At 48.4% G+C, this 14,629-nt stretch overlaps 1 protein-coding gene and 1 long non-coding RNA gene across 22 annotated transcripts in view; one reads left to right on the top strand and one right to left on the bottom strand.

The window, feature by feature from the left end:
- The window catches only part of Col15a1 (collagen, type XV, alpha 1), a 105,513-nt gene extending 99,958 nt beyond the window's left edge, over positions 1-5,555 (bottom strand). The window contains exons 1-2 of one of the 2 annotated variants that reach the window (XR_001784085.2): positions 4,848-5,555; positions 4,676-4,764 (exon numbers count right to left, since the gene is read on the bottom strand). Coding sequence is in view for 1 of the 2 variants with exons in the window: in NM_009928.3 (NP_034058.2) it covers positions 4,676-4,764; positions 4,848-4,858 (100 nt within the window). In the remaining variant the exon portion in view is untranslated. The remainder of the gene's footprint in view (positions 1-4,675; positions 4,765-4,847) is intronic. The other variant, NM_009928.3, reaches the window with a different exon arrangement.
- Positions 3,584-14,365, top strand: Gm12426. 20 transcript variants are annotated; one of them, XR_881248.3, is made up of 5 exons: positions 3,957-4,482; positions 4,624-4,788; positions 6,844-7,458; positions 8,143-8,172; positions 8,302-14,365. It is a non-coding gene; the product is annotated as a predicted gene 12426 (long non-coding RNA). The 20 variants fall into 20 exon arrangements; XR_881244.3 differs by having other exon boundaries at positions 6,844-7,503; XR_881243.3 differs by having other exon boundaries at positions 6,844-7,511.
- The last annotated feature ends 264 nt before the right edge of the window (positions 14,366-14,629 follow it).

The raw sequence follows: 14,629 nt of genomic DNA, 5'->3' as shown, positions 1-14,629 counted from the left end.
TGCCACCTCTGCCCTGCTTCACATCAGTTTTTTAACAGTCAAGATTTACAAATGGTTCATAAACATACGAAATACTGATCAACTAAGCCTGGCGAGATGTGTCCGTGAGTGAAGTGTCTACCACCAGCATGAGCACCTGAGTCACATCCCTAACATCTATGTTAAAAACTGACCCTAGTGTACACTGTAACACCAGTACTGGGCAGGTAGCTCCCTAGGGCTAGCTGGACAGGCAGTCTACACTGACAGGTGAGAGACAGTCTACACTGACAGGTGAGAGACAGTCTACACTGACAGGTGAGAGACCTTGTCTTAAAAGAACAAGATGATGGTGTGCACACATACACATAAACCCACACTCACACACAGAGAGAAGAGAAACACATACACATAGGCACGAGCTAGGAAAATACAAATACAGGCTTCATTAGGATTCTACCTGGCGCCTGTTAGAAATGTTGACATTAAATGCAGTGATGAGGCCAGATGCTGGCCGGGATGTGAGGATGGGGACTCTCACTTCCTGATGCCCACAACAGAGAAAGGCATGCCAGCCATACCTGCTTATGTGGAAAATATTCACCCCTGTGACCCTGCACCCCATCTGGATAGGAAACTAAAGAAAATGCCTCCTACACACATGTCCTGAGATGCACACGACAACAGTCATACCCCACTGTCAGATTCCACAGGTACATGACAGCCCATGTGCTGCTGAAAATAAAACGGAAAACTCACAGCAGGTACAGTCACGGAGGGCACTATTATACCACAGAGCAAACAATTTGCCTCACACAGGAATCTCAAAACCTTAATATTCAGAGAAAACTAGAAACTGAAAAATATATCCCTTGTGGAAAAGGCTCAAAGTCAAATAAGATAGAGCCCAGGCATTTAGGGATGTGCGTTTAGGTTGTCTTCTTTTTTCAATGAGCAGATCTGACAACTATAAAGGTCCAGGTGACAATCACCCCTGAGAGGTAGGGAACCCCACCCCTAACCAGGGCAGGTCAAAACCTCGGGTGTTCTGCTTCCTACTATTTCAGCTGGGCTGGACTTTCAAGGCGCACTCTTAGGTGAAGGTGTTCCCTCAGGAGAAAGCAAAGGAAGCAGATGATTTGAACACACCAGTACCTTATTAACAGGCACAACAATACCTGCTTCAGCAGCCATTCCAACCTCCAAAACAGCAGCCATTTCAAACCAGCTATTTCACTGGGAGAGAGCTTGCAATGTTGGCCAGCAGCCTTGCCCTGACCCTTCAGAAACACAAGAGGCCATGACGGAGGAGCCCTCAGGATGAGAGAAATATGGAATGAGATGTGACCTTTTCTTTCTACCTGTAAACTCAGAGCCTCCTAGGGGAGATCTGGGCCTGGCTCCTTCCTATTCCCAGTCTGCAGGAGGCCTGGCTGAGTGTGTGCTCAATCTGTTTGCTGAACCAGATGGCGTAAATACTGTTTTATTGTCCAGTGTTCAAAACTAGAAGAAACACAGAGCTGAGCAAATCTTGCCATCCCATCTCAGAGATGGTAAAATAGAGGCTCAGAAGGAGACTTTAGTCATCTCAGCTTACTGAAAGAATGGGTCCATGATAAAGCCTGGGTTTTCCAATCCTCAAAACTGGGTCATGGAGGAGCAAAGATCTACTTAGTAATAAATCCACTATCTGAAGATTACCATATGCCTGTGTTCCATCCCCACCATAGGAGCTTTGCCTATGGTGGCATTCAGGGACAGCACAGACAATAGAGCTGGAAACCCAGAGGAGCAGCCAGGACTCAGAACAGCCTTCCCAAGGCAGCCAGTACTTGATGGGGCTGGCAGTCTGGAAGTGGCCACCCATGTGCAGGCTCTATGTCCGGGAACCAGACAAGAAGTTTCACCCACCTGAGATTGGATGTCTGCAAAGTGCATTCGTTTTTGTTTTCCTAAGCAGGTTTGCTGAGGTCTGCAGTGTTGCTCGTGCTGAAGACAGTGAAGTGAGGTAAGGCATCGGTGTGGCAGCACAGCACCTCAGCCCAGGCCTTACAAAGTCCCCAGCTGCCCATTTTAGTCACCCCTGCTCTCTCCCCTAGGCCTAAGCAATTAAGGATACCTTCCATCTCTGTGGCTTTTTCCCCTTTAAGGAAGTTTGTTAGTGGACTCGGGTAACTTGCAGGTTTTTACCTGGCCACCTTCACTTACCATACTGTAGCATGGGTCTGTGCTCCCTCACTTTTTATTGTTGAATAATATTTCGCTAGTGGATATACCATGATTTATTCATTTGTTTAGCAGTTAATGACCCAGCTTCTTTCTATACTTTGCCATTATGTATAATGCCATTATGAACGGCTACATAAAAGTTTTTGAGTGGGCATATGATTTGTCTTTCACTTGAATAGACATTAAAGGAGTAGAGTCACTAGATGGTGGTGTAATCAATATTTAGTATTTAAGAAGCTGCCTAGCTACTGGGGAAATGACACAAGCTTAACCATTTAGTTTAGTGGTCAAGAGCATAGATTCTTCCAGCTGGACTTCTACCAATGAAGGCCAAGTGCTCATGGACAAATGAGCCTTGGTATCGCTGTCTGTGAAGCCGCATCTATGGGGCTGGTGTGAACTCTGCTGTTGCCTATAAAGCTATAAAGGCTTGGGGGGGTGTGTCCATTGAAATATAGTCTAGCTAAGTAGCCCAGGCCAGCCTTGAACTGACAATCCTCTTGCCTTAGCATTGCAAATGCTGGGATTACAAACATGTGCCACCATGTTCAGCAAACCTTTCTTGTCTTCTTCCTTCCTTCCTTCCTTCCTTCCTTCCTTCCTTCCTTCCTTCCTTCCTTCCTTCCCTCTTCTTTTCCTAACAGCCAGTTGAACCGTGGCCCTGAGGGGGAATGTCCCTCAGAGCCCACAGACTTGCAGTCTACCACAGAACAACTGTGGTACAACTACCTTGGAACAACTGAGTGGCTTTAGGATAATTGCAGCCCCTCCTGGGCCTCTTCTCTTAGTAAGGAGATGGGAAGCACAGCAGGATATAAGAGCTTTGGAGGTGGACCGGACTCCTCTCATGAGGAGGACACTCCCTTTAGAGCATTCACCGGGAACTGGGGGACCTTAAGGCCATCTCTGTCTGGGAAACTCTTTTGATTGATGGTTGACAGCAAAGTCTCTGGAGTAAGAGTACCTGGATCAAATCCTACTCTAGACTCTTAGAAAGCTAGGACTTGGATTCAGTGTGCTCAGAATAGGATATCTTAAGTCCTTAGTCTCCAGCTCCTGGGATAGTGACTGAGACAGGAACTCATTCAGACCTCATTCAATGCAAGGCTGAGTAAGAATTAACCGTGTAAACCTCATGCAAGATCTATACAGCTCAGGGCTCCAGGAGCCCTCTTCAAATCCCAAAGGGGCATTGGATGTCATCAGCTGCCCTCTGCTGCTGACTTGGCAAAGCCCTATGTCATATGGGAAATTGCAAGGTTTCCACACTGGCTATCCTTGGGAGAAGCCAGAACTCTGCTCCAACTGCCCTTTGATCTGCAAGAAACACCAGGCTGGGCGCCCTGGCAGGAAAAGCTATCATTGCATCTGCGCCTTGCTCCCTTGCAGATCACGGGCGGAGTGATACCAGGCATTTTCAAGTAACTACGGAGTCAAACAAGACCACCAATCCTGGACCAGCTTCCTAGGGGACTATACAACACTTCTCCGCCTTCACTGTTTTCAACTGGGCTATGCGCTACTTCTCTAAGTCCAAAGCGGGTCAGGGCTGTTGTTCCAAAAGCCTGGTTTTGCTGAGTACATAATGCAAAGGCTGAGCAGGGACAGGAACCTGCCCAACTGGGTTTGAGTTCTGGCTTTCATAGTTGCCACTTCCTAAGCCTCCCCAACAATGCTTTCCAACACAGGCACTCCTGAGAAGAGCAAGGTATCTTTCCGACACTTATTCTCATGGAAAGGACATTATTTCCCATCTGTCCGTTACACTTCTCAACGCTTCTGGAACAATGAGGGTCTAGTTTACCAGATCTTCTCAGATGAGGAAACTGAGGCATGCAGAGTGAAAAAATGTTGCCCACAGTCACCCAACAGAGGCGCAATTCACACCGGCAGTTCGACTTTAAGTCAGACCCACTTTAATCCAACAGCTTCTGAGTCCTCTCAGGGGAAACTGAGGCCCATAGAAGAGAAAGAAAGATCAGTTTCTCAGGCTTAGTCCATCATCCACTGCGCCTCTGTCCGGCAGGGATGGGGACCTCTAGTGACTCAGGCTGAACCAAACACGCTAGCGACTCTGTTCTGTTATGTCAGGAACGACTAGGATGTCAAGGTATCCCTGCCGAAGACCATGTTTTCCCATGGACTGAGTGTACATGGGACCTGCTCACCCTACAGCCCAGTGCGCACGACCTCAGCGCGGGAGCCCAGCGCGCTTTGGGATAGTTTGGCAGTGTGTTGTCACTGTACAGCTAAAACCCCTCTCTGCCCGCTCTGGTGAGCCACGTCCAGCCCAGACACTCTTGTGTGCCTTCGCTGAGGCAATCATCTCAGCGCCTAGGAACCCGGGGGGCCCGGGAGGACCCAGGGCAAGACGGCTGTGCGCCGCGCCAAGCAAGTACTCCCTTTTATGTCCAGGAATGAGGCGCCGTAGCACCCGGGCGCGCAAACCCAAGCGGCTGTGGCTTACCTGTCGCAGCGCGGGTCTGCAGGACAGCGGAGAGCAGCGCGGAGATGATGGAGAGCAGCCACCTCGGGCGCCGGCCCTGCGCGGTCCTCCTGCAAGAAGCGGTGGCAGAGAAGGTGAGGCGGCGGCTAGGAGGTGAGGCGAAGGTGCAGGGGGAGCGGGGCGCGGGTCCTACCTGTGTGTCATGGTGCAGCCGCCGGACCCCAGCTGTACTTCGCCCGCGGAACAAAGGCTGCGCTCGGTGGCGACGGCGGGATCCCCGCTGCTGCCCGCGCCTGAGTCACCCGCGCTCTGAAACCCGACTCCGCCGCGCCCTGCGCTCCCCCACGCGCGGTGCCCCACCTCGCCGCCGGTCCCCGCTGCGCCTCCCCACGCCCCCTTCTTCCCGCCACCCCAGAGCCTTATGTAACCCGCGAGGAAAGCCCCGCATGCAGACGCAGAGCTCCACAACCCAGGGCCGGCTGGGATCGCTGGGGTTTCCTTACATGACAGACTAGGCTATTGAGATTCAGAGGGGAGTGGCAGTGTCCCAAAGCTACGCGGTTGAAGTCGCTCCTGGTTGCTGTGCCACACCCAGCAGGCCAGCCAAGATCCCACTTGCATGCCCCAGAGTAACACGGTGGGGACGGAAGTCATACACAGAGCGAGGACTTTGAAGGACTCGTGGGGTGTGCTCTGAATATTTTGGAATCCCAAAACCTTGACCAAGGGGAACTGAAGTCCAGAGAAGCCAAACGATTTACCAAGGCATCCATCCAGTGAGCCACACAAGAGAATCAACATTGAAGAAAAGAGTAAGGTCTCAATGTTGACCTAGGCACATAGAGTCAGGTGTGTTACCTGCCCGCTGGGAACAAGACACCCTTTAACTAACAAGCAACACAGAAGGCAGGAATTGGGAGCTTAGCTCTTGAAAAACGCTATCCTTAGGAGCTCTTGCAGTTACTAACTAGTGCACTGCAGGAAACGTGGGGGTGAGGACACACCACAAGGGTCAAGACAGGCAGAGCCATTGGCTTTTAAGGGACCGAGGCACCGGAAGCCAGGAGGGCTCCAAGGAACTAACAAGGAAGTTAGGGGGCATTCTAAGGATACTGCCCACTTAAGGTGGCTTTGACATCTGTTCACCCTGTCTATGGATTTGAACTCTCGTTCCCCTTTTGTGCCTTCTGTGATGGGTATAACACTTGTTACAAATGATTAACCATGGGGAATTGGCTTTCTTGGGTCTGGATTTCTCTATTACTTGTAAAATGCACCAGCCAGATCTGTAACTGACTTCCTAGATAGATTTACCTAAGGAAATTGTCGCACCCAAGGTTGTTCTGTTTGACAGTTAGAGCCAGTGGCTATAAACAGGTGGCCTGGGTCTCCATGTGGTCCGCAGATAAGTTTGGTCAGTGATAGCTTCCAAATTAAAAAGTTAATAATAACAACATTTTATAATTATGAACTGTTTATTAAGATCCATATTTTGTAGGGCTGGAAGGATGGCTCAGGGGTTAAAAGCATGTAGTGCTCTCGAAGAGAACCCAAGGTCCAGGCACCCACATAGAGTAGGCTACAATCACCAGCAACTCTAGTTCCTGCGACCTAACACCCTCCTCTGGCCTCTGTGGGCACTCCTACATGCATGTACATACAAATATATGCACACAAATTGAAAAACCAAATTTGTGGACTATTAGAATTCAGGTAGACCTGATGACATGGAACCTGCATTTTTGATGTCAGATTTTATTGGAATTTCATCAGTTGGGCAATATCCTCCAGTTTACCATGGTTGCCACCATTTTCTGCTTCACCCATCAACAAGACAAAGGACCAGTCCTACTTAATACCACACTTGAAGTCTGTCTTTGCTCATAAGTCAGAGTGAAACTGGATTGAGAGCTTACCACCCTGTTCCAAACGAGCAAACAAGGGGTCTATGGAGAGACGGCCGTGTCTAAATGAGATAGGGAAGAGCTTATGTTTAATACACAGATACAGTTTGGTTACACATATAAGATGACTTTATGCCACAAGCCTGACCTGCCCCAGGAGGAAGGTACATCCTGTATTCAGCTGATGGGGCTTGACTGTGGTTCAACTCATCAGTGCTGGATACTGCAGTAGATTCCTTTACCGCCCTCTCAGAGAAGTCCTGTGTACACATTTGTTGTTTCTAGGTAAGCACCCGAGACCCAGCTCCTTGAAATCTAAAGACAAAGATCCCCTTGGGTCTTCTCTCATGTGGTGACTGGAAACAGAACCTGGCCGATCGTACTGGTTTACTTCTCCTTCACCTGGAAAAGGCAAGCAAGATTGTTGTGTTGAAATTTGGCCTGAAGGTGGGAGTTATGGCCTAAGACCGGAGATATCTCAGGCCTAGGAGCTGAGAGGGAGCGGGAGAGGGTCCCCTGTGGGTGTGGGACTGATGGGGCAGGAAGCCAAGTGAGGCATTCCACCTCCTGTCAGACAGTGCTGCGAGGGCTTAAGTGATTTCCTTCCATTCAATGTGGAGTTGTAGAAATAGCCAAAAGGAAGCGTCATGTCATACCCCAGCTAGTCTAAATTGTTTACCACGGTTCAGGCCAATCTGCAAGACTGGGACGTGTGGAGACTGGGGATTTAATGTCCTGAATTCTCCAGAACTTGACTAAATGAGTAGACTGTCCATTTTCCTATAATCCAGCCAAATGTTCCAGGAGGCTCTGTCTGCAAGGGCATTCTTCAGACTGTCTCCAGCAGCTGGAAGGGCACTGGAACCTGGAAGGAGCACCCCAGACCTGGTCCGAGAAAAGGTTACCAAGACTCAGTGCACGGCATTCTGAACTGGACTTTCTTCAGTATGTGGGTAGGATGTGTCTTTGGTATCTCACAGGAGATACACAAAGCCTGCCTTGTGCATCTGATTAATGGACAGAAAAGGCAGAGTTCACTAGCCTGCTAGAAGTGAACTTATTAAAGTAGCCAGAGAAGAGGGCTGCCTCTTGGATGACCAGGAGAAAACCACAACTGTTCTGCATACGTCTGCTGCCCAGGAGGGGCTTGTACTCTGAGGAGACCTCAGCAGTGTCTATGCAGAGGAGGCTTAGAAAACGTGTTGTTCAGCATGTCACATAATGATGGATTTGAAAGTCTGACAAGCCAGACAGGCAAGAGAAAACAGGAGAGAGGGTGCATAAGCAAACACCCAGTGCCCTGTCAAATGTGTTCCTACCTCCTCTCTCTTGTCATTTATGTGCATAGTGGCCATTGTTCCTTGGCTGCACCTACATCTCTTTACCTGAATGCTTTCTCTGGCCCTGGAGCCTATTCTGTCTACAAGCATGATAGGATTAAATTCCCCCTTCCAATTTTTTAGCCAATGGAAAATGGCTAATACTTCTTTTTTTCTTCTAGATGCTGTGTTTCAAAAACAGTAATTTCTTAACCTTCCTCTCACTCTTGGTCTCTTCCTTCTCCCCCCCCCCACCCCCTTACAGGAAATACTCCTGGTGCTGGGCACACAGCAGGTGAGCACTCTTCCCCTTGAGCTACACCTCCAGCCACATTTTGTGGAATTTCTCAAGTCATTTGAAATGTTCTCTCACAATGCACACAGCTAATGCCTCTAATGGGCTCTTCCTTTTTCCCTACCACAGGACTTCACCCCTGTTCTCTAAGATGATACTCACTGTACAGTGGCACCTAAGACTTGCCCCAGATGCTGTTGTCTGGGGAGCCTAGGATGAGAGAAGGGAATTTCTCTTCCACACTTTCACACATTCATGTGCCTGACCCAGTATCTGAGGTGTCTATCACTCACTGCTCACAGGCTCCGGTTAGTATGATGTCATCAACATAGGAGAGGGACAAGCACTACAGAGGTGCATTCCTATGGGTTACATGATAGCGCACACTGAAGAGTCCATGTACCTGCAGGATAAAACACTATAATACATTCCCATCTTTACTATGTGAAAGCACACTTGGATCCTTCCCTGAGACCCCACTTGCAGGATCATCCTGCAACTCACTGCCAAAGGCTGTGCTGATCAGTTCCAGGAAATACACTGCATCTGCCTTGCAGCTACCATTGATGCTACCATCTGGCAAAGCTCAGGGTGAGTTGCTATCGTATGCCACGGTCCATTTGGATTTTTCCAGGAACTTGGCACACCTTCTCCTTTTAAGTCCTGGTGCTGCTACTGCTGCTGCCCTCAGTACTTTCTGGGGTCTGGATGGCTTCTGCTTTTCTATTGCAAAGTGAGAAAGAAGTCTCAGGAACGCCCAGCTGACTTTTCCTGCAGAAGTCAAGTTGCTGATGTAAAGGCTCTGCCGGAAGCTCAGTGTACAGGGGTACTTGAGGTTAGGCCCCAACGGTACAGGAAACACAGGTAAACAAACCATGGGAGCAGGTAGGCAGCCTCCTGTGTCCTCTATTGCTTTATACCAAGGCCCCTTCTTCAACTCCCATCTCCAGCTTCGTGGGTGGTTTACTGTAACCAGTGAGCAAGGGAAGGGGAGAACTGAGCTGTGTTGCAGATAAATGAGGGTGCTGTGCAGGTCCTCATGGGGTGTAGACATACAACTGTATCTCCCTCCATAGTGACCGTGAAGGAACCCTCCCTCTTGGTACACCCTTAGGTTGTGTGCTGGCCTACCTCCCTGAAGGAGGGAGGAGTGGCCTTAGAGAGAGGCCTGAGAAGTTGGTCTTGGATGATGGCCAGCAGTCTGAAAGACAAGGATGGCTGATTCAGGACAGGAGGTCCCAGGGAGGGCCGAGGGGATGTTAGCAGCTCCGGTATCTGAGATATAAGTCCGAGGACTGGAATTAAAAACCACATAAACACCCAGTGTGGTGTGAGCACCTATAACCCCAGCACAGAGACTGGTGGATCCTGGGGGCTTGTTGGAGAGCCCGACTACAAGCAATGGCAAATGGTGAGATCTATGTTCAGTGGGGGATTCTGTCTCAAAACATAAGGAACACTCAAAGTTGATCTCTGGTCTCCACACAAGCAAGCATCCATTCAGATACCACCAGCCCCCACCCCCACCACACACACAAGAAAACATAGGGAAGAGGAATGTGGGCTGGCCTCCATATGCCCGAAGCCTATGCATCTCACACTGCTCACTACAGACCACCTACTACAGAGAAGACTCTGCAACCAGTGTCCTGAGGAGGTCAGTCAGTCTTCCTTCTTGTCCAGCGGTATGGAGCCCTCCCCTCTGAAGCATGTCTAGTCACTGACGATGCTGATTGTCTATCCCACTGGCCACAGATGCCCACACTGAGATCTCCATGACACCCCTCAGAAAGCCCAGCCATCACCCTGGTAACAGACAGATGGAGGGAGTCTTCCTCACCAGGACCAAAACAGCTGACGCTGATTTGCCGTCCCTGTCTTAAGGATCTAGGATTCAGATGTCCCTCAGTATTCACAGAGAACTTCTGACACCAGATACAAAACTGCTTGAGTTTCTCATATACAATGTCATAATACTTGCATATCTATGCAACCCTCCTACATACTTCGTTTAGTTAGTTTTAAATTTTTACCTTATTTCCTTCCGTTCCCTTTCCTCCCCCCAACTCCTCCCAAGACCTCTCCTTATTCTCTCTCAAATCCATGGTCTAAATTTAGTTATTATTGCGACCTGTACATGCATGTGCTTGCTCTCTCTCTCTCTTGTTCATGGGATATTGGCAAGAAAAGTATGCACATAGTACAGTCAGAATGTCTGGTTTTAACCTGCATTTGGTTGAATCCCCAGATGCAGAGCCCACAGATAGGAGGACCAAATATACTTGGGTCTGAAAATCAAGGGAGCATGTTGGGATTAAGTCTTTTTTTTTCCTTGTCCAGAGAAACATTGAAAGCCTGGGCTGTCACAGGTCAGGGTGGTGGCATCCAGCAGAAAAGTTTGTCCAATGGAATAGCGCTTCCATGAATCTTGAAGCTGTGGCTTGACTAGACCATTTTGAGTTTCTCATGACAGTGGACTAACAGGCAAAAAAATAGAGTGTGTGTTGATGGGGAGCAGGGGGAGGACAGCTAGGCTCAATGGGCACCAGGAGCCATCCTAGCTGCTACTTTGTACAGGCAGAAGACACATATAGATAAAGAGAACAACCTAGACGATTTCTGGTGCTTCTGGAACTCAGGATGATGGCCAGGAGGTCCAAGAGCAGTCAAAGCAAGCATGAGACTAAACTTCAAAAGGATGAAGAAGTCTGGACCGTCTCTCCAGGCAAACTGGCCAGAGCATCTGAAGAGTGGGCTGAGAACAAAGGGAATCTAGAGTGGGTGAGGAGGAGGAGGAGGCAGCAGGAGGCTCAGCTGGGGATGGAGTTGCCTTTACTCTCTGGCTTTGCAGAGATGTCAGTTAGCCGTGGTCTCACAAGGGACTCTGACTACCAGTCTTTCATCTCTTTTCTTAAAATATATGAAGAACATTGTGTTCCCATAAAATGAAAGGTCCTATGCAACAGTACAACCATTCTCTCTTATCTCTGGGGTACATTCTAAGACCCCCCCCCCCAGTGGATGCCTGGAATTGCAGATGGATCAGAACCCCACACGCACCATTTAAAAAAAAACAACATATATATGACTTTGATAAAATGTACTATATGGATTAGGCACGGTAAAAGAGTCAAAAGCATGAAATAAAGATAAATGAGAGCAGTCACATCAACATGGCCAATAAAAGCCTGTGGATGTAGCCTTCCCTCTCTCCCTCACCTTGCTGTAACCCTCCTCCTCCTCCTCCTCCTCACTCTCTCTGCCCTGCCCCCTCCCTCTCCACTGCGCTCTCCTTAATACATACTCCATCCTTCTCTTGTGATGACATGGAATGATGCAATGTCTCGTTTTGACAGGAAGTGAGGTAGATGGTGTGCACATGGTAGTGTGAAATAGAAGCCAAGGAATTATCCATCTATATTTTAGGGCCACAGTCAACTGCAGGTATCTGAAACTATGGAAATTACAACCACAGAGGTGGGGACTTCTGTTTAAGACCAATATCTGTTCTTGACTGGGAACAACTTTGTGCAGCTCACAGGTGGACTGTACAACCCAGGGCACATCTCTGGCCTCTCCAGCTTCCCTGAGCACCCTCTTTTATCATTTCCTGCCCCCAGGTGGCCATTTGCTGTGGCCACTGTATAGCCTTGGCTACTGAAGTCACCGCAGTATCCACCATTTGCCATGCTCACAACTTGACAGCGCCTTAACTCTCAACCACTTCTCCTTCCTGCCACAGGACTTCATGGAGCCGGAAGTGTGGGATGCTGTGGGGCTCATTTGTTGTGCACACATGAGCCCCTTGCAAAGGCACAGGAAATAATATGTGGACAACTTTGAACAATGGCAAGCAGAAACAATGGGTGAATAAATATTTTCCCCTTCCTCTCCCGGATGAGACCCGAGAAGCAGCTTCTTTAAAAGGCACAAGGAAGACAAGCCAGTTTCTACCAGATGCTCATTTTCTCTTTCCTCTGCCCCTCCATTCCCAAGAATTCTTCCGGAACCGACAACCTTGTGACTTTGGTAGGTCTACCAAACACAGGCATGCTAGGACACTGGAGTCTTATGGCACTGATGGGGACAGAAGCTCTGTATCTTGGCCAAAATAACAGAACAAGCACACACTGATGAGCTACAACCAGGACCCAGAAGCAATAAGACTATGCTATTAGGAACTATAGAATGTCTATAACTTACTAGTCACAGAGGCCAGCATCCAATGTAAACACAAAAATACTGGCCCCTGGGAACTTGCTTAAATATTGAAGATGACTTTGGTCTTCCAAAAGCCACAAAATAGAGGAAGGTGATGTTTGTTTCCAAGAGGATAGTGGGGAACTCTACCCAGTCTGTGATGTATGAGCAATGTAAGGTATCCAAAAATTGGACTACAAACTTTTAAATTCAAATATAGTCCCTTATAGGCTGTATGACCTTAGGAAAGTTACTAGTTCTCTCTACTATTCAAATCTCATGAATTGGAAAAAGTAGTCATAATAATAGAAAGTGCCTGGAGCCCCTAATTAAGTGATTCAGACACATAGTAATTCGGTGAGTATTTTTGTGTATCAGCCGTATCACTGAATACTTTGGTCTCTCCAATCTAATAATAGGGTTGGGTTCAGAGTCATAGAATAACAACTAGAGCAGAATATCCAGAGACCTTCAAGACCAGCTCCACTGGCCTCCGGGGTGGGGGGTGGGGGTAATGACTTGCCCAGCGTCACAGTTAATCCAAAGTCCTGACTGCTCCCCTTTGCCCCTCTCTCTGCCCAGTCCTCTCACACGCGGCATCAAGGTCACTGCGCATCAGATCTGGGAATGCACGCTTTGTGCCTTTAAGATGTCCCAAGGTTCTACGCGCTCAGTTAAACCCAGCCAGAGAGGGTTCTGCTCTAACAAACAGCACTCGACAGCCATGGTTGATTTGTTTTCTAGCCTGTGCAGTGCCTGCCTCAGAACCACTTTGTGGAAGGAAGGTTAAGAAGTCCAGCTCCCCAGTCTCTGTGTAGTCAGAGCCCGAGCTTCATGCTGGGCTTTCGAGTTGGAGCTAAGCATCTCCTGAGGCCTCGTGTGCACAGTCACGGAGAGTCTAGAGTCACACTGCAGCACCTGCTGTTGAACTCTGTCCTAGAATCACTCACATGGGAATACACTTAGGTTTCAAAAACTGTCTCAACAATGATCTATTTACTGTTTCCAGCCTAGACATGCTGCTAATACTGCTCCTAGATAAACTTCATCACCCACCCACCTTGGGAAGAACAAGAAAAAATGCATTTTTGTTGGATTAAGGCTTTTAGGATCTAAGAAAGCTACCTAGGACTAAAAGAGACCTTGTACGTTGTTCGCAAGTCAAATGGACGCTTAGCTGTGCAGGTCTGCTTAATAGAGAACTAGTGAGACTGAGGAATCTCCTTGCTGTCATTGGACAGCAGCCTGTGTGATATGATGCAAACAGAGCTCCATAGCTTCAGGCTCCTTGCCCTCCATTCTACCTGGCTCCCCCATCGATACACAGACAATGGCTGCCACTCTTTGAATGCTATGCACAAGATGTGGCAAATATGAATATGCTAGATGGGACTACTATTTTTGTGTCAAGTATAAGTGTTGTCAAATGTGTCCTTGAACTAAGCCAGAAAGGGGAACAGACATTGGTCCAAAGTGATGGGTATTTATAAATGACATAGCCTCACCTTGCTTTTGAGAGTGGGCAGTGACATGCCATCTCTTCTGCCCACACCTTGTCTGACACTATCTCTTGTCTCTGGCCATTATAACCTGAATCCTCTGGGTACCACTGGGAAGAGGTCCCTGGGATTGGCAGCAGGCTATAGCTTCTGTACTGGCTAGTTTTCTGTCAACTTGACACAGCTGGAGTTATCACAGAGAAAGGAGCTTCGGTTGAGGAAATGCCTCCATGAGATCCAGCTGTAAGGCATTTTCTCAATTAATGATCAAGGGGGAAAGGCCCCTTGTGGGTGGGACCATCTCTGGGCTGATAGTCTTGGTTCTATAAGAGAGCAGGCTGAGCAAGCCAGAGTGAGCAAGCCAGTAAAGAACATCCCTCCATGGCCTCTGCATCAGCTCCTGCTCCCTGACCTGCTTGAGTTCCAGTCCTGACTTCCCTGGTGATGAACAGAAATGTGGAAGTGTAAGCCGAATAAACCCTTTCCTCCCCAAACTGCTTCTTGGTCATGATGTTTGTGCAGGAATAGAAGCCCTGACTAAGACAAGCTTCCTTTTCCCTCAGCCCTATAGGTTCAAAGGTTGACATCTGCTCAGTAGTGCTCTGGGAACATTCAGAAGTGGAGAAGGGGTATGCTAAAGGAAATCTCTTTTGTCACAACAAAACTGGATGCTATGAACACTTGGCAGGACAAGGGTGCCATATTTGTCAATGAGAGAGGTAGTCTACCTAACATGAAACATTTCAGCAAAACAGTGT

This window comes from Mus musculus, chromosome 4 (assembly GCF_000001635.26).
Source record: "Mus musculus strain C57BL/6J chromosome 4, GRCm38.p6 C57BL/6J".
Classification (NCBI taxonomy): domain Eukaryota; kingdom Metazoa; phylum Chordata; class Mammalia; order Rodentia; family Muridae; genus Mus; species Mus musculus.
This window is presented reverse-complemented; position numbering and strand designations above follow the sequence as displayed.